At 49.9% G+C, this 19,544-nt stretch overlaps 2 protein-coding genes across 2 annotated transcripts in view; one reads left to right on the top strand and one right to left on the bottom strand.

Annotated features, from left to right (window-relative positions):
- The first annotated feature begins 6 nt into the window (after positions 1 to 6).
- Positions 7 to 3,948, top strand: SIX2 (SIX homeobox 2). The gene is made up of 2 exons (XM_011978217.1): positions 7 to 568; positions 2,643 to 3,948. Exons 1-2 carry the CDS (start codon positions 9 to 11, stop codon positions 2,953 to 2,955), a joined length of 873 nt encoding a protein of 290 aa, XP_011833607.1. The 5' UTR covers positions 7 to 8; the 3' UTR covers positions 2,956 to 3,948.
- Positions 3,949 to 12,458: 8,510 nt separating this feature from the next.
- The window catches only part of LOC105538376, a 41,843-nt gene continuing 34,757 nt past the window's right edge, over positions 12,459 to 19,544 (bottom strand). The window contains 1 exon segment of the mRNA XM_011978220.1: positions 12,459 to 12,939. Coding sequence (XP_011833610.1) covers positions 12,459 to 12,939 — 481 coding nt within the window.

The following is a 19,544-nucleotide window of genomic DNA, read 5'->3' as shown; positions in this document are numbered from 1 at the left end:
CCGGCACCATGTCCATGCTGCCCACCTTCGGCTTCACGCAGGAGCAAGTGGCGTGCGTGTGCGAGGTGCTGCAGCAGGGCGGCAACATCGAGCGGCTGGGCCGCTTCCTGTGGTCGCTGCCCGCCTGCGAGCACCTCCACAAGAATGAAAGCGTGCTCAAGGCTAAGGCCGTGGTGGCCTTCCACCGCGGCAACTTCCGCGAGCTCTACAAGATCCTGGAGAGCCACCAGTTCTCGCCGCACAACCACGCCAAGCTGCAGCAGCTGTGGCTCAAGGCACACTACATCGAGGCGGAGAAGCTGCGCGGCCGACCCCTGGGCGCCGTGGGCAAATACCGCGTGCGCCGCAAATTCCCGCTGCCGCGCTCCATCTGGGACGGCGAGGAGACCAGCTACTGCTTCAAGGAAAAGAGTCGCAGCGTGCTGCGCGAGTGGTACGCGCACAACCCCTACCCTTCACCCCGCGAGAAGCGCGAGCTTGCGGAGGCCACGGGCCTCACCACCACACAGGTCAGCAACTGGTTCAAGAACCGGCGGCAGCGCGACCGGGCGGCCGAGGCCAAGGAAAGGTACGAGTAAGTAGACCTTCTTCGGCGCCGGCTCCCCGGGGCACAAGGGAGGGGTTCGCAGGGTTTCTGCCGGTTCCCCGAAGAGGCCTAAACTGGGCCCCCAGGCCCAGCCACAGCCCAGCTGCAGCCCGGTCTGACTCGGACGATGCTTAGGCCTTTCTATGCCGGAGACCCGGCGAGCAGGGATTTGTCTAAAGCGGGCAGAGCAATTCAGGAAGTTGTCAACTAACCACTCGGTCGCTACAGGAAAAGGGTGGAGAAGCAGAGAGCTTCGGGGCAGCGCAGGACTGTAGGCCTGGATCCCCTGTGAAGCAGGCACAGTAGGTCTGGTCATCCTCAGAACGGAGGGGTTTGGGCCCAGGTGAAAGCAGATTTTGCAGATTTCTTGCTGGTGGTGCTTCCCGGCATTTCCCCCCAGCCTTACTCAGCTCCAGACCAAAGTGTGATGGGGTTGGGACTGGGACTGGGACTGGAACTTCCCTAGTTTGACCTGGATGGGGAAAAGCCTGGCCATGAATTTTCCTTGTCAGATGTGGGAGTTGATAGCGGGTCCTTTATCCCCTTAGAAAGGACCCAGAGGTGAAAGGGAGGAAGTGTCAGTTCTGGGAGAGGAGACGCATGCCGTGTTTTCTGCCTTGCTAGAGATAGCCGCCCTTCCCTGGCGCGCCAGGCCCTTGATGCCTCTCTCCTTGGGCCCTACCTCTGATGGATAGGTCAGAATGTCTGCGGTGAGCTGAGAGCCACAGAGGGGCTGGGAGTTGGATGTCCTCAGGTAAACCAGGACTTCCTGAACCAGCCTAAAGGTTGATCATTAGGCCCTTGCCACTACCTGTCCTATAACCCCTCAGGACCCCAAATCTGGAGAGGAACTGATTATGGGAACAGAATCCAGACTGGGGTAAGAGGAGAACAGGACACCTGGGGTTGGTGATATGGGGTGTGTTCCACCCTGAGTTTGAATGATCAGGGTCAGAGGTGGGGGCGCTGAACCAGAAACATCTTAGGGGGAGTGCTGCACGCTCAGATACTCCCAGGTATCTGAGACCCTGAGGTTGGAGTATCCACAGTGGTGAGGTCTCAGCTGCCAGCCCTGTGGGAAGTTCCCTCCCACGAAAGCAGAAAGAAAAGCCCTCCTGGAAGCTGGTGACAAGAGATCATATCCAGGATTTTAAATATCCAAATCTGGGGAGGAGCTGTCAGTCAAAGGCGTAGAAGGAGGTGGGTTCTCTCTGCTGGGTCCCCCTCCATGCAAACTGGCATGTGTTCAGACTCCTGAAAACCTGGGTTCTCAGACCAGGCCCCAGATGAGAGCTGCAGATTCCCGGAGTGGCTGGTTACAATGGAAAAATCTCGGCCTTCTCCCAGGGGCTGCCCTTTATCCCCCAAGCTTCTGGTCCCCCAGCTGATGTTTTCACTGTACCACCATGGAAAGGGAGTCCTCCATCCTTGGACCCTTGTCTCTAGGCCCAGCATGGAGAGCCCTCACAGGGCTGCCCAGTTTGGAGCTACAGGGAAAGGACGCTTAGCCCCAGGATCCTATCTCCCAGCCAGGGGTCTCCCTCGGGCAGAAAAATCAAAGGAAAATGAAGGCTTGTGAGAGCCCCTAAATCCCTTGACCTGGGATCCAGGGTTCCTTAACCTCCTAGCCCCACGTCTACTCAGCAAACCTGGCTTGAGGAGCCTAGAGTGATCTGAAAATCCAGGCATCTTCTCCTCCTCCCTGTTCACCCCACAACTTCAGGGAACCCTGTTCCCCTGCCCCTCTGTTCCTGAAAAGAAATATTGGGAAGGAGGGAAAGAGGAAATACAGAAAAGATATTGATGAGATTGAGAGCATGAGAGGTGGGGACGATAAGGGGAGAGGGGCAAGAGAAATTGGGTGTTGAGAGATGAAGAGAATGGGCAGAAAGAACCCAGACCAGATCGAGGAAATGGTAGAAACCGAAAACACCCGCAGGCCACAAGCCTGGGATCTGTCTCCTGAGGCTGGTGGCTGGCTCTGACTGTGACTGAGATGGCTCTGGGTGGTCTCGATGTCCCTGCTGACCCTGCTGCTTTGCTCCCGCACTTGCAGGGAGAACAACGAGAACTCCAATTCTAACAGCCACAACCCGCTGAATGGCAGCGGCAAGTCGGTGTTAGGCAGCTCGGAGGACGAGAAGACTCCATCGGGGACGCCAGACCACTCATCCAGCCCGGCACTGCTGCTCAGCCCGCCGCCACCTGGGCTGCCGTCCCTGCACAGCCTGGGCCACCCTCCAGGACCCAGCGCAGTGCCAGTGCCGGTGCCAGGCGGAGGTGGAGCGGACCCACTGCAACACCACCATGGCCTGCAGGACTCCATCCTTAACCCCATGTCAGCCAACCTCGTGGACCTGGGCTCCTAGAACCCGTTTGCCTTGATGAGCTTGCCTTTTGTGGCTTGACACTGGGGACCTGAGAGTGGCAGTGTCCAGGGGCACCCCGCCCCTGCGGCCCCACCAGGTACTGAAAGACCTGTAGGCTGAGCGGGTAGAACAACCGGGTAGGGCGGATAGCTGTCTATGTTGGTCCTTGTTTGGGATTTATTTTCAACAAGTTACTTTTGGGATCCTTTTGGGGCTGGAGACTGGGTCTTAAACCACAGAAGGGAATAAATTATATACCACTGTCATTCTCTCTCTCCCTCTGTCTCTTCCTTTCTTTTCCCCTCTCTTGCCTTGCCTTTTCCCCCTTTCCTCTTCCTTTCCTTTTTCTGCTTTCTCTCCGTCTTTCTCCCTCTCTTTTTTCATTGCTTCTCTCTTTTCTTCTAGATTTCTGGCTTGCCACCGTTCACTCTCTCCTTCTGTCTCTCCCTTTCTCTCTCCCTCTCTGTTTCTCCCCTCTTCTCTCCTGCCAGTCTCTTGTACTCTGTGTCCTGGTCCCTCCATCTGTACCCCTGTCCTTCTCCTCCTGTCTGGTGGTCTATCTGCCCCTACCTCTGGCCCTCGCTTTACCGGAGTCGGCGGTGGGAGAGGGAAGAGGAGAGAAAAGAAAGGTCCTTTGAACCTAGGCCATCTCCAGAGGCCCTTTCCCTTACCCTTGTGGGTCAGTGGGAGCTGCAGGTGTCAGCTTTTCGCCTAGTAACTTAAGTGAGAGAGAAAGGGCAGCGCCACAGAAGCCCCTAAACGCCGCCTCGTCGTCCGCCCCTCGTCCTTCTCTCTTGGCGAGGCCCCGCCACACCGCTCTCTTCCTCCCGGGACTGTGGCCACAGCGCTCCCGGCTGAGCGCGCCTCCCTCCCCCCAGCCGCCGACTTGCCGTCTCCGCATAATGCCCTCATGTGAATGTTCTTCGGGAAATATTTCTGCTTTTATTTTATAATAAAATTAGAAATCATAAATATATAAATTGTTATATGCCACAAGGCCCGCGGGCCGGGAGTGCCTCAGTGTCTGATTTCCCTACCAAGACTCGACACCCTGGGTGGGCCGTTCTGGTTGGCGATGCTCTCTGGTGAGTCCCGAAAACAGCGAGACGCCTTCCCACACACACGACGTGTGTCAGTCGCTAGGTGAAGGCACCGAAATTCCTGAAACACCCCCCCCCCTTTTCCTGGCTAGGAAAACTCCCTGCAGAAGCGAGGGGCAGCCTGCTCCCCTCCCCACACCAGCGACGCGCAGAGCCCTTGCCAGCCTCTTTCTTCACCTCGAGGTCGAAGTGGAAGACGAGAGAGCTTGTGCCGAGGGCAGGTAGTGCCTTCGGGGATGCCAAAGCTGGGGAAGAAATTGGGCAGCAGAAGTTTCCTGCTGCGCGTACTCCGAGAGTTGCGGTCTGCGAGACTGGGCGCGATGCGCTGCGCGGATTTGCCAGTCCCAGGCTCAGACCCCCGGACCTAAGCTCCAAAGGCGCAGCCCCGGTGCTGCGTGTGGCCGTGGAGCAAAGGTCTTCGAGCTCGCAAACCTGCTTCTGTGGATTTGCAGTGGAACTGAAGGGTCAGGGAAGGAGGGAAATCGGACTCTGGGCGGCCAGGCCGGCGGGCGCCTCGGTTCTCCTGTTTCTCCCTTTCTCTGTCCCTCTCTGTTTCTCTCCTCTTCTCTCCTGCCAGTCTTTTGTACTGTGTGTCCTGGTCTCTCCATCTGTACCCCTGTCCTTCTCCTCCTGTCTGGTGATCTATCTGCCCCTACCTCAGCCCTCGCTTTCCGGGAGTGAGGGGTGGGAGAGGGAAGAGGAGAGAAAAGACAGGGGTCAGACCGAGCTGGCGGTTCCGGCTCCGCCCATGGGGCGCCTAGATGCTTCGGTGGCTATCAATTAACCTGCAGCGCCCCCTCCTCTCTGGAGTGCCAGCCCCCTGTTTAAACGACGCATCTGAGCCAGTCCGGGCAGATCCGGAGTGGGCAGGACTCCGAGAGGAAGACGTTGAGGCTTTCCCTTCTCGGGTCGCAGTGGCTGTAGGTACTCACCGCGTCCCTCCGCAACCAGGGTACCTCGGCTGGGTGGAAGGGAGGGGATGAGTTGCTCGTGGCACCCCGAGTTCCCAAAGCACTGTGTCCTCTAGGGGCTTTTCCTTTCAGCGTTTTCTGGTAAAACCGGGATAAAAGCAGAACACCCGTTCGCTTGGACTTTGTAAGCAACAAGAATTCCTTCCTAGTTGAGACTGGAGCGGCTGCAGGCTGTTAGGCCGGCTAACTTGGCGCGAGAGCCTGCACCTGGGTCTTGGATCTGTGCAGGCCTGGAGGTCAAGGGGCTACCCGAGAGGCTGGGACTGCACGGAGTGGCTGCAGTCCTCCGCCTGGGGTCGCACAATGTGCCCCTCCACCTTTGCACCCCAAGAGGAATTCCAGTCAAGGCAGCTCCTGCGGCCTCTACTGGAAGCTCTGCTCTCGCGGATAGCTCAGGTCCTCCCGGGTACTGGTCTGTGTTTCTAAGGCCTGAGTGGGCCCAACTTCTGCTGACTGACAGGGTGAATGGCAGGCTACTGCCTGAACGTCCCCAAAGACTCAAGAGATGCCTGAAGCCACCTTGGGACAGCCTAGCCAGTCACAGAGGACTTGGTGATGTCCCGTGAGGTGCCAGAGCCAACTCTTCTATGTACTTACTTCTAGGGAGGAAGCAAACAGTAGCCTCGTATCCTGTCTCACCCCTGCCCATCCCCCATTTTCCAATCTCACACTCACAGGAAAACAGGCTCTATACCAGCTTTCATAAGGATGGGAACATACACATTTAACATTAATGAAACTCAAGATTCTTGAGAGCCTGCTATGTGCCAGGCATGGTAGACAATACCAAATCCCCTCACCCTCTCACACAGCCACCACTCAGGGAAACACACAGACTCTGTCACACACATGTTCACCCCTGCACACATTAGCACAACGGACCCTCCGCCCATTTTCAGACACACAAACACATCCTCAGGCACTCTCCCACACTGATATATACGGGAGATACCTGCACAAATGAACCCTTCCTCATGCCTGTGCCTACACACACACACACACACACATACACATAATGCTTCTCCACAGAAGCACACAAATCCACAGCCACACACTGGTGCCCTGGCTAAGCAACCAGTCCCTGCCCATCAACCTGCTAGGACAAGACCCAGCTGTGCAGCATGGATTGCTGGGAAGGTCTTGACACCTGGCTGCTTGATCCCAGAGAAAGAGATGGTCCCAGGGCTGAGGTGGCAGCTGCTGAGGGATGCACCCCAGGCACTCTCTCAGCCAGCCCAGGTGGGATCTCAGGAGTCTGCCTGGAGTTTTCACCTGCCAGTAGGGGACGGGGTGCCAGTCCCAAGCTTTACTGTGGAAAACGAATCCCAGCATAGGGGTGCTACTTGTCACAACTCCCCTCTTTTCCTCCCTCTTGGAAAGCTAACCACAAAAATACTTAAATAAATAAAATTTTTTAAATGTTTAAACGGAGAGGCGGGTACTACGTGGAAGTTCTGAAAATAAATTTGAAAGCTACTCACCCACTGCATAAATCTACACAAGCTGGTCCTCAGTTCCTCACCTGGGAAGACCGAGCTGCTATCCTGACCTATTCGCACAGATGTTGCTTGGTGATGACAACCACTCCCTGTCCGGTGTCCCCACTGAGTAGGATTCCCAGTGGCTTGTCACCTTTCTGCCACCCTCCACCCCCCTCACCCTGTAGCAGTCACAGAAGCCACCAGTTTTGCTCCAGCCACCTCAAGTGACCAAGTGACTGGAAGTGCCCAATCTTGTTTTCTGCTTCTCTGACTGTGTTTGCTACAAGACACCCTTCATTTGTTCCCAACCAGGTCCCATGCCCATGGGGCCCTTCAGGGCAAACCCCATGAAGAAATAAAATCCAGCCCTAGGGGCAGCTGGCTAGACCAGAGAAGGGAAACCTGCTTGGGGTCATTAAAGCCCCGGGCTACAGGGGGCAGAGGAGAGTATGTGGAGCTTGCAGTGTATCCCTCCCCACCCCGACCCCAGAGCCCTGCTGACCCTCTCCAGGACTCAAATCCCTACCCCAAATTGTACCTTGAGGGAGTGATGCCTGCCTGGGGAGCAGGTGGTGACATCGCATTGCACCAGGAAAAGTTAAACAGAGCCAGGGCAATCTGGTGAGAGAACAGGGCTACTCAATGCTTGGTTATCTTTAGTCGTTGTACGAAATACAATTTTGGCGAATGAAAAAGGCAGGACCAGCATCCTGGGAATTTGGCCTCCACAACCCCCTAGGACCCATCTTCTGCCGAAATCCGCCAAGGCGCTGGGACAGAAGTAAATGTTTTTGTGAGGCATAGTTGAAGAAAAACCGAAGAGGAGAGGACTTTTGACTGGGCCCCTTCCTTTTTCATCGTGGTCCCATCCTAGCACTAAGACTTCAGTCCTCTGGGCCCTCAAAGCTGCCTAGGAAACGCTGGAGGGGCAGGTAGACACAGTGGGTGTGTACTGGAAGATGTGAGCTGACGTGAGAGAAAACGCGTGCACCGTGAGAGGGTGAAAAAACGCCCCGATGAGGGCCGAGGGGGCGGACGTGCACCTCGGGAGGGCGGCAGTGCTTTAGTACACAGGTGTAAGGGTGAGCCCAGAAGCCCAGGAGCCCATCAAGCGCCCGGCGGAGTCGGGAAAGTCAGGCTGAACCTCAGGGCTCAGGCACCTAAGTGAATGCGCCGGGGCTAGAGGAGGACCAGCCTCTGCATTCCTGCCGCCTGAACCCACCCCAGCGCGGGTTGGTGCTCATTCCTGGAGCCGCTGCCGGCGGCCGGCTGGTGAGCAGAAAGGAAAGGAGGAACTCCCGGTCGCAGCGATCGGGGACCAGGTGACTGAGCCGAGACTGGTCCTGAAAGACCTCGCGTCCAGGTGTCAGGGTCAAGGTTCCGAGCGACCTCGCGGGAGTCTCTTTTGGAAACTCCGCGGGTGCCTGTGCGGCTGGAACTCGGAAAGGGTTTCTCCTGGGTTGCAGGATGGAATCGGAGTGCGGAGAGGCAGATTGGGTGCCCTCGGATGGGGTGTCTTCCACGCCGTTTCCCCACAATCTCGGAGGCAGGGCAGCTCCCTCGCCTGGCAGATGCCCGCCCCAGGCCGCCCTGCAGTGGACAAAGTCTCTGTAACACCGCTGGCGATGGGTCCGAAGAAGGCCTGTCGCCTCGCCAGACCCCAGAGACGTCCCCAGCTGCCCTAGAGAACTCTTTCTTGGAAGGACCCACAAATCGGAGAGGCTGGTACAAAGGCGGACATGAGGCTAAATCAAGAGCTAGCAGCGGCCCAGCCTACCCTGAGCACGAAGCGCGTCCTCCCTCCCTAAGTACCGGGTACCGACCTCATCGCAGGCCGGCTCCGGGAGGGATACAGGGCTCCGCCTGCTCTAGGCGACCTAGGCCTCCAAAGACCACAGTGCCGCAACTCCCACTTTCCCCGGCGAGGGCCGCTTTCCAGGGAGAGTAACTAACGCACTGCTCGGGGTAATGCGAGGTTCTGGGCCCTGAGGTCAGGGGAGCTTGGGACCTTAGGACTGGTCAGCCCGATTCCCTTCGCCCGTTGAGCCGACGGCCTGGCCGTAGGACAGAGGTTGGGACCCAGGACACTTGAGCCGCCCCGCGGGCGACAAAGCCATCTGCAACTCTGTCATTCCCGTAGCCCTTAGGCTCAGAAGACTCCACCACTGCCGATCCAGGGCCCCCAGGCCGACATCCAGGATTCTGTGGTCCCGCGGGGGAGCGCTGTCTGGGCTGCTCCAGCCCGAGAGTCAGATTTAAGCTACTCGAGATCGTCTAAAGAGTAACCGGTCTGTGGGGCAGGAGGGTAAGAGCAGCCGCAGGGCGGACCTTTCAGAGCGGCCAGCCCTCGATTTCCTTCCTCCAGGGCTTGACCAAGAACCCCTGTCTGTCCGCCCAGCAAGGTGCTCTCACTTGCTCAAAAGCTCATTGTCAGCAGGAATTTTCCCAGTAATTTGCCATGGGCCATAAAGACACTGCTCATTGGTGACTTCTGGACCCCCAGAGTAACAGATAGTGACTACCATTTCTTTCTTTTTTGTTAGAAATAGGGTCTTGCTCTATTGCCCAGGCTGAGGTGCAGTGGGTGCAATCATAGCTCACTCAAACTCCTGGGCTCAAATGATCCACCCTGCCTCAGTCTCCCCAGTAGCTAGGACTACTGGCGCGTGACCACGCTTGGCTAATTTTTTTAGTTTTTGTAGAGATGGGGTCTCCTTACATTGCCTACCCTGATCTTGAACTCCTGGGCTCAAACAATCCTCCTGCCGGCCTCCCAAAGTGCTGGGATTATGAGGGTGAGCCACTGCACCTGGACTATAACTACCATTTATTGAACATATACTATGTGCATAGAGCACTTTAAACACCTGGTATCTGTTTAATTCTCACAGACCCCATACAAATAAATTATTATTACCAGTATAAGAAATGAAGGTGCCAGGTTCAGGAACTTGCTGGAGTTACACACTAATTACAGCAGCAGGGCGGGCATTTGAACTCAGTCTCAGACTTTGCAGCCACTTTCTTCCCAGCATGCTGACTGCCTGTGAGTGAGCCCAGTACTTGAGATTGGACCCTCACATGGTCCAGGAGCTCTGGATAGCAGGGAGCTATCACCATGTGGTGACTCACGGGGCGATGGCGGTGGGGGGATCGGACAGCTCTTAGGTGTGGGGAGAGAACACAGGGCTACTCAATCCTCAGTCCTTATAGGAAATACAGTTTTGGCCAATGAAAAAGGCAAGGACCAGCAGCTCCGGGGCCATGTGAAATGTAGACCGAGTGGTGGTAACAGAACTCACAGCCTCAGTGATCAGCTTAAATAGCTTAAATCCTGTGAAAGAGTTTATATCCTCAACAATTGACAAAATTACTGTTTCCTCACTTGCCCTCTACTGTGTAGATGTGACTCACGGTCCAGCAGCCCAGAGGTGGTTTCTACCAGTGCTGGCTATTCCAGAGTAAAGGTAGAACCATGGAACCCCAGAGGCAGCCTGCTGCTGTCTCCCTCTTTGCCCTCCTTCTTCAACCCCTGCCTGGTCTCAGCCACTCAGCTCAGGAAGATGAGGCTGAGGCTGATACAAGGACCCTGAGGGCTGAGACATTAGTCCTTGTGGGATGTCCTCCTCGCCCCACCGTACCCTATTAATCCCACACTGGTGGGTTGGGGGCAAAGCTCACTCTCTGGGGGCCATTATATTAAAGCATCATTCCAGTCACTCTGGTTTACCACTGCAGAGCAAGGAGGCCAGGGAGGGAGGAGGAACCCAGACCCTGCTCTCTAAAGACCAGAACAGAGCTGGCCATCTCTGCTCCCCCAACCTCACACAGGCCCCACTGGAAGCCCTCATCCCCTTCTCCACCTGCAGAGATATTGGTGGTACAAGCTCTCTGATTTCACCAGAGCTAGATGATTCTATCAGTTTTAAAATAAAGTGTATGAAATAGGCTATTGTCCTGTGAGGCAAAGCTTTTGGTGACCCGGGAAAGCCACTATGAACTGATGAAGGAGGTCACCCATTCCAAGTCTAGGGAAGTGAGCTAAACTTAAGGAGATAAACCCAGAAGTGTGAGTACTCCTCCTATTTCCTTCCCAGGGAAGAGCCCTGGCCCTGATGGGGTGGGGAAGGTGGCCAGAGGGAATTAGAAAAGCAGAGAAGGTGAAGCTGAATCGTTTCTAAAAGCAAAGCAATATGAATAGCTCCTAGCATTCTTTATATGGTACTTTGAAGAATTTCAATGGTTTTACAAAATTCTCATTACTTAATATTCAAATTATGTAGGTAGGCAGGAAAGTAATTCTGATCCACGTTTGGCAGATGAGGAACTGAGGCTCAAGATGTTACGTGTGCCTCTCCTGAGGTCCTAGAGCTAATGGAGGCTCTTTCTTCTACACCCTATTGTTGAGGTGACTTGTTAGGTTTTGGGGAAAGAACAGATACCAAACCAGCCCAACAAATAAAGATTGCTCCCCTGGGATTGGGGGAAGGATGTGGAGAGATGGCAGCCACCATGGAGGTCTAGATGATGCCACAGAGACTTAAAGTATCTCAAAATCAGAACAGTCTGCCTCTGAAATAACTAAAAGGAATGCCTCAGGCCATTTCCATACAAGGGAAGCTTGGGGAAGTGGATAGAACTGAGAACCAGAGCTTTGTTCTGTCACTGGACTCGAGACCTGTCAGTTAAAGCTTTCAGCCAATGAGCTTGGAGCCAGAGATTTTCTTAGAAGGCGAAAGTTTTGTAGGTGATGCCCAAAGAGCTATAGGTTTTGTAACTGGAGAAAACAAGAAGGGACTCAAGGCTTTTGTTTAATCTGAAAGCCTAGACCCTGATTAGACCCTGATGTTGGTCTGGAGCCTTAGGTGTAGAAGTCAAGAATCACTTTTTTTTTTTTTTTTTTTTTTAAGGCAGAGTCTCACTCTGTCGCCCAGGCTGGAGTGTAGTGGTGCAATCTCGGCTCACTGCAACCTCCACCACCTCCTGGGTTCAAACAATTCTCCTGCCTCAGGCCCCTGAGTAGCTGGGATTATAGGCATGCACCACCACGCTCAACTAATTTTTATGTTTTTAGTAGAGATGGGATTTCACCATGTTAGTCAGGCTGGTCTCGAACTCCTGACCTCAGGTGATCCGCCCATCTCCACCTCCCAAAGTGCTGGGATTACAGGTGTGAGCCACCGTGCCCAGCTGAGAATCACTCTATAATGTATTTATTATTCCTTAAAGGAGTAGGTAAATCAATTGCCCTGAAAGGCGAATAATATCCAATGGCAATGGGAAGGGAATTAGGGACAAAGAATGAGTGAAGATCAGAGTGATGACAAAGGGTGAAGGAGGTGAGAGTCCAGGATATCTGGAGCCAAGACACAAACTTGGAGTCAGGCAGGTGTTAGCCGGCAGCACCTTCCTCCCTAGAGACCAGGAAGGAGCCAGGGAAGGCACAAACGTGTAGCACCACATCCCCTAGAGACAACTAAGATGTGTTGGGCACCAAACCAGAGACCAGGAAAGACTAAAATCCCACCATACCTAGTAGCACGTCAACAAAATCCTATCTAGAACTCAAAATCTGCCCAACACAGGTCAGCTTCCAACCCAGATGCAGCTGAGGCAAAGAACAGGAAAAGAGACTACATAAGGTGTCACTGTAACAAATAAATTGCAAAACATAAGCTTATTTATCACCCACCCAAAAGTTTAAAGGAGTGCTTCCGGTCAGCAGGTGGCTTCCCACAGGGAGATTCGAGGACCCAGGCTTTTATATCAAATGGTTCCATCCTCACCTATGACCTTAGAATCCTTTGCACTTAGTTACTGGATAAGTAAGGAGTGTGGAGGACAGGCATGGGAGGTGTGAGGTTGGGGCCAGTTTAGAAGTGGTACACTTTACTCTTTTTTTTTTTTTTTTTTTTTTTAAACAAAGAATCAACTTTATTGAACATTCAGGGTCAATGTCTCTTCTTGCTCTTGCCTGTGACCTTGGCTGGTGTGAGGACTGGAGCTGCTGCCTGATGCAGAGTGGAGGAGATCTTGTTAATGTAGCACAGACCAACCACGGAGAAGATGAAGCAGGTGGTGACACAGACTCAGTGGATGAGGCCAGATGCAAAGACAGCCAACAGAAGGAACAGGAGAATCTCAGGGGAGGTCTTTGCTTGGGATCCTTTGCCAAACACAAGAGTCTCCAGAATCTTGAAGGCAGTGAGGGAGAACACGAAGAGACGTGAGCCAAGCAGGCCGTCCTGGATGGTAAGCCACTCGGTGGAGGCCAGCTGATGGCTGCACATCTGCATCCCAGTGAAGAGCGGCAGGGACAGGAGGGAGGAGATCGCCAGTGAGGTGCCTGTACCCACCACCATCATGCCCTGCATGTGGGTCAAATCGTCGCCTCTGGCCAAGAAAAGGGCACTTTTATTCAACTGGCTGGAGCTTAGTCACATGACCAGCCAACTGCAAGGGAAACTGGAAAATGGAGCTACCTGTGTGACCAAGGAAAAACATCCCAGGAAAAGGATTTACTGAGTGTGTATGAAATGTTAGTCAGTTCTCAGTGATTTTAGAACAGAAGCAACTGTGCTCTGTAAATTTCCTTTTTCTATGCATGTGTAGTTATTGGAGTTGCTGTTTTTACTATCATGGTGTTTGCACAGTGTTTGGGGGATTGTATTTTGTTTGTTTTGCTTTGGGGTGGGTTTTTTTTTTTCTTATCTTGCTTTTTCTGTAGTGAAGAATGTACGTAGAGGTACTGCATGAGATCCAATTCCTACAAGTGACCACAAGTCATTTCATTTCCTCATTGTTGCATAGTATAATAATTTGGGCAAGTTGCAGCTGGAAGTAATTTTTTTAGAAAAACCCTAATGAGAGGTCTCAAGCAAAATAGAAGATTCTTTCTCCCACACATTAAAGTCTAGGTAGGCAATCTAGGCTTGGTGCAAAGTCAAGCTCCTCCTACTTAGTTGCTCCACTGTGTATAACCTCAATCTCATGTCCCAAGACGGCACTAGGAAGGACTGAAGAAAAAGGTAAAGTCACATGCAGTGTCTCTTAAGTAAGATTCCTAGAAGCTGCTATAAAACATCCCATTGTCCAGAACCTAGCCACACGATCACACTACACTTACAGGAAGACTGTGAAATATGGGCTTTATCTGGGACAACCATGTATTAATACAACTAAAGTCCAGCAGTTCTATTGCTGAAGAAGGAAAGAACATTGTGTCTGAACTCATTGGGAACTGAACTTGGTTATCTCCAAGGACCTTTACTGATGTTCTGAGTTTCTATAAAACCAATAACACAAACAACAAAAACAATAGCAAATTGTAAATTTTTAAAAGTTGCTTAAAAAAACAGTACTACGGCTGGGCGCGGTGGCTCAAGCCTGTAATCCCAGCACTTTGGGAGGCCAAGACGGGCGGATCACGAGGTCAGGAGATTGAGACCATCCTGGGTAACACGGTGAAACCCTGTCTCTACTAAAAAATACAAAAAACTAGCCGGGCGAGGTGGTGGGCGCCTGTAGTCCCAGCTACTCAGGAGGCTGAGGCAGGAGAATGGCGTAAACCCGGGAGGCGGAGTTTGCAGTGAGCTGAGATCCGGCCACTGCACTCCAGCCTGGGCGACAGGGCGAGGCCTCGTCCAAGAAAAAAAAAAAAAAAAAAAAAAAAAAAACAGCACTACAGCAATTTGTTAACAATAACCCATGGCTAATTTATTTGTAAAGTTTAAAATCACATCAAAAATAATATCTCCAAATATATATAATATAGCTTCAGAATTCTATCCACTGAATTTCCTTAGAGTGAGACAATTGTTAATTATTTTCCCATACATTCATGTGACAATATTTTCTGCAAATGTGGAGAAATATTGGGGGGATCTGTAACCTCTTTCATTGCTAATAAAACAGTAAAGTCTGCAGAAAAATTCCTGTTAACTAGCTGTGCACCCATGGAAAAATCACCCCACTCCTTCATTCATTTATTCAACCTTTCCCTTGTTTTTCTATCCCGTAACTTAATAAATATTTTCTAAGTACTTGTCTGCTCAGTACCAGATATGAGGAAATAAACATCATTTTTCCATCTTCACTGGAAACAACTATAGCCTAGCATATGGCTGACTAACTACATGACCTTTCCCAGCCTCTTTTGCTGTTAAGTGTGGCCCTAGGACCATGTTTTTTCTAAAGAAATGTGAGTGGACACAATGTGAGCCACTTCAAGACCCAGCCCGTAAGATCTCCAACCTGTGCTTCCCCATACTGTTTTTCCCTTTTCATTTCCTTGTTGAATGGCAAAAACCAGAGTCACCTTGGAAGTCATGCTTTGAAAATGGCAGCGCTATCGTTAGCCTGGGTCCCTAAATTACTACATGGAGTAGAGAACTGAGTGACCCCCCTCCCGCAACCTGGCATAGCTGTCCCAGATAAAGGACAAACTGCTTTTGTGTTTGAGCCAACATGTTTTGGGATCTATTTGCTACAGTAATTTAGTCTAATTCAATTCCAAAGTATCACCAACCCCAGTAGGCACCATTCACACTGTGCTTTATCTGCCCCTGGAGCACAACAGCCAAATTAATAAACTAGATAAATGTGATGTGCATTCTAGGCAGAGAGTCTCCAACGTAGATAGCTGACTGGGTCTGTGTCCTCATTTACAAAGTGGAAAGGCATCCTTTGCAACTCTAACATGTGTGATTCTCTGGAATAGATCACAGCAGGCAGCAGACTCTAAAAGAGTAAACTCTTCTGGAGTCAATGCTTTCAATGAGAATGTTCTTTTCCTGAAAGCCAGAGAGGGTAGCAGCCTGTCAAAGAGTCCTAGGAATTCTTTTCTTCATGATCGATGGAAATGGGGGAGTGGGGTAAAGAGGAAGTGGGTATAGGGAGAGATCAACTGAGGCCAACACTTAAGGCTAATGGAAAAGATGAAATTCTGATTTACTCACAGAGCAACCTGCACACATCTCCCATTTTTATCTCATGGAGAGAGCACTAGATGGAAACCAGGAGGTCTGGAATTTTACCTCCATCTTCACCTTCCTGTGCAACCTTAAGCAAGTCAGCAAACTCTGTGACCTTCAGTTCCCTGATAATAATGGGAAAGAGGACTATCATAGCCTCTTATTTCATAGATGTGACAGAGGAAATATGATCACCATGGAAAGCAACCTAAAATCTTTGGAAGAAAGACCTTGAGAATGATCACATGGATAAAAGCATTGGTCCTTTAGAAGTCACATAAGTAGAGCAGTGCTCACACTAACACGCTAAATGCTGGGTTGGAGGATAATTAGTTAAACCTACTGTCTTTGAACTGCTGTGCTGGGATTTTAAAATGAGTTTTTTGGGGAAAATCCTCCAGTTTAATGGTAGTGAAAATGGCAGAAAAAGGAATTCCCAAAGCCCACTCTTCCATAAAGGCAAGTTTTTTAATTAGCAAAAACTGTCAGAATCAACCTTTCTAAAACTCTGGAAACTAGATAAAAGCTTGCAGCAACTCAGGTAGCACTTATTCAAGAAGCCAGCTGAATCTCAGTAAGAACAAACAGCTTTGTGGCCTTTTGACTTACCCCTAGTCCCATCCCATGCTCACCAACTCAGCAGTAGCCTTGAAAATAATAATCCACATCTTCAGAACTAATTCAGGAGGGAGCAGACGGACCTCATTTACAAACTGTCCTTAGCTGATGGTGGTGGCTCCCGGAAGTCCTGTTGAAAAGATTTGATTTTATCTTGTCAGCCTGACTAAAAGTTGCCTTATGCCAAAGTCACTACCAAAGGGCATTTATCAATAACAGTTACAGGCAAATGTTTTAGTCTCTGCTGCCTGAGGCAATGGATAACAGTTGGGCACACAATAGAGTGACCCAAAAGCTTGGGAGGAAAGGCTGAGGAGTAAGATGCCTTGGGAAATAAGAGCTTTGTAAAGATTCAATATATTCTTGGGAATCTAGAAGACCACCCAGAGTTGTGTGCGTGCCCAGATAAGACCTGAGGAGGCTCTAAGCTCTTATCTCTGGTTGACCTTGAGGCTGTGCACAAGCAGAATGTAAAGGCAGTGTTGTTAAATTTCTATCTGAGTGTTGAAGACATGCCCAACATACACACCTAATCCTTCTGCAAAGACTGGGTGTTTTTGTCGTTGCTAGTGTTCCAAGTGTTTAAGGAAATCTCTGTCTAATTAGCTGACTACTAAGCTAATGGAACAGAGACTTCAGTGGCCACATATGACAAAGAATACAGAATTTACTAAATTAGTTTAGAAAAGTCACTGAGCAAACAGCAACAATAGCAAATGCTAGAGAGAGGGTAAAATCTGATTTCCAGAGTTGCCACATAATATTCAAAGTATCCAGTTTTAATAAAAAATTACAAGGCACATAAAGAAATAAGAAAAATTTCCCATACACAGAAAAAATAGAATCAATAGAAACTGACCCTGAAGAAGCCCATACATTGGACTTACTAGATAAGGACTTTGAGATCAGTTCAAAGAACTAAAGGAAACTATGTTTAAAGAACTAAAGGAGGCCAGGGACAGTGGCTCATGCCTATAATCCTAGCACTTTGGAAGCATTGCTTGAACCCAGGAGTTTGAGACCAGTCTGGGCAACATAGTGAGGCTTCAGCTCTATAAAAATAAACAAATGAATAAATAAACTTTTTTTAAAAGAAGAACTACAGGAAAGCATGAGAATGATGTATCACCAAAATAGAAAATAGCAATAAAGAAATAGAAACTATAAAAAGGAACTAAATCGAAATTCTGGAGTTGGCCGGGCGTGCATGCCTGTAATCCCAGCACTTTGGGAGGCCGAGGTGGGTGGACCATCTGAGGTCAGGAGTTCAAGAGCAACCTGGCCAACATGGTGAAACCCCGTCTCTACTAAAAATATAAAAAATTAGCTGGGCATGGTGGTGGGCACCTGTAATCCCAGCTACTCAGGAGGCTGATGGCAGAAGAATTGCTTGAACCCAGGAGGCAGAGGTTGCAGTGAGCCGAGATGGCGCCACCGCACTCTGACCTGGGCAACAAGAGCAAAACTCTGTCAAAAAAAAAAAAAAGAAAGTCTGAAGTTGAAAAATGCAGTAACTGAAAAGTTTTGCTAGAGGAATACAGCAGAAGATTTGATCTGGCAGACAAAGGAATGAGCAAACTTAAAGATAGGTCAGTTGAGATTATGTAGTCTAAGCAACAGAAAGGAAAAAGAAAGAAGAAAAATTAACAGAACCTATGAGATCTGTGCGACATCATCGAGCATACCAGCATAAGCATAATGATAGTCCCAGAAGGAGAGAAGAGAAAGAAAGGGAAAGAAGGAAAAGAACATTTGATGAAATAATGAACAAAAACTTCCCAAATTTGAAGAAAAGCATAAATGTACATATCCAAGAAACTCAATAAATTCCAAGCAGGAAAACCTCAAAGAGATCCATGATGATACATATTATAATCAAAGTGTTGCAAGATAAAGAGAGAATCTTGAAAACATCAACAAAGAAGCAACTCATCATGTACAAGGGACCCTCAATAAGATTAACAGCTGATTTCTGATCAGAAACCATGGAAGCCAACAGACAGTAGGATGACATATTCAAAGTGCTAAAAGAAAGAAAAATAAACACTTCTCAACTGAGATTCTACATCTAACAAAACCATCCTTCAGAAATGAAGGAGAAATTAGACATTCCCAGGTAAAGTGAGTTTGCTATCTGACAGTATTCTCAAGTGCTACCAAATGAGCCTCTAGTTTACACTGAATACTATTTTACAAAACCATGACTCTCTTACCAGGATGGGTAAAGGCCATGGGCCTCAGTTCGGTCATTTTCCTGAACTGCCAATTAGTAGTCACTAATCTTCACCTCCACCATTAGAGATGCCACTTTTGCCCCCACTCACCCCAAATAAAAACAAACCCAGGGCTAGATTCAGAGGGACTGGCCTCTATACTCCTTTCCCAGATGTCCTAAAGGGCCATAAAAGGGCCCTGGAAAAACAAACAAACAAACAAACAAACATATAATCCACCTCTCAATTTTTCAGTTGAGAAAGCTAAGGTTCAGAGAGATGAAGTGACTTTCCTGAACCCACCCAGGTGGCTGGTTGTCCTGGCTCCACAGGCATTGTAGACCTCTCCTTCCTCCACCCTCTGTAATCATTTTTTAAATCAAGCTCACATCTACATAGAAGAGATAGTTTAGTCAGACATCTATGAAATGTCAGAAGAAAGAAAAAAGGAGATGGAGAGAAGAGAACATGAAGACAGAGAAGGAAAAAACAGAATGATGAGAAATGAAGAGACTAGGACAAAAAAAGGAAAGGAGAAAAGAAAAGGCTTACAGGAAAAAGAAGACAGAAGATGAATCAAAAGGAATATAAGGTAGGAAGGAAAGGAAGATATAGGAGGAGTCAAAGTGAGGAGTCAGGAAGCCCAGGGATACCTGGATTTATCCATAATCAACTCACAGTTTTCCTAAATTTAAGATGCCACATTCCCATACCTCAGAGAAGTTGCAAAGAAATGTCACCTTCTTTTGCACCATGAAATATAGAGGTCAACATAAGAGGTAGAATCTCTTGGTGGCATAGGGCCTTGGCTCACAGAACCCTGGCCACATCCGTCTATACTTTCTTTTGCTGATTAACACTATCATGGTAGCTCCAAGGGCCAATTCAGGGCTTGACACTGGCCCAGCAATAAACTCTATGTTTGTTTTGGTTTTTGGTTTTGTTTCTGTTTTTTTGAGACAGAGTCTTGCCTGGGCTGGAGCACAGTGGCACCAGCACAGATCACTGCAGCCTCCACCTCCAGGGCTCAAGTGATCCTGCCATCACAGCCTTCTAAGTAACCAGGACTACAGGCACACATCACCATGCCCAGCTAATTTTTTGTATGTTTTTGTAGAGATGGAAGTTTTGCCATGTTCCCCAGACTGGTTTCAAACTCAAGGCAATCCACCTGCCTTGGCCTCCCAAAGTGCTGGGATTACAGACGTTGAGTCACCATGCCCAGCCTTACCCT

The sequence above is a fragment of the Mandrillus leucophaeus genome, unplaced genomic scaffold (assembly GCF_000951045.1).
Source record: "Mandrillus leucophaeus isolate KB7577 unplaced genomic scaffold, Mleu.le_1.0 Scaffold190, whole genome shotgun sequence".
In the NCBI taxonomy this organism is placed as follows: domain Eukaryota; kingdom Metazoa; phylum Chordata; class Mammalia; order Primates; family Cercopithecidae; genus Mandrillus; species Mandrillus leucophaeus.
This window is presented reverse-complemented; position numbering and strand designations above follow the sequence as displayed.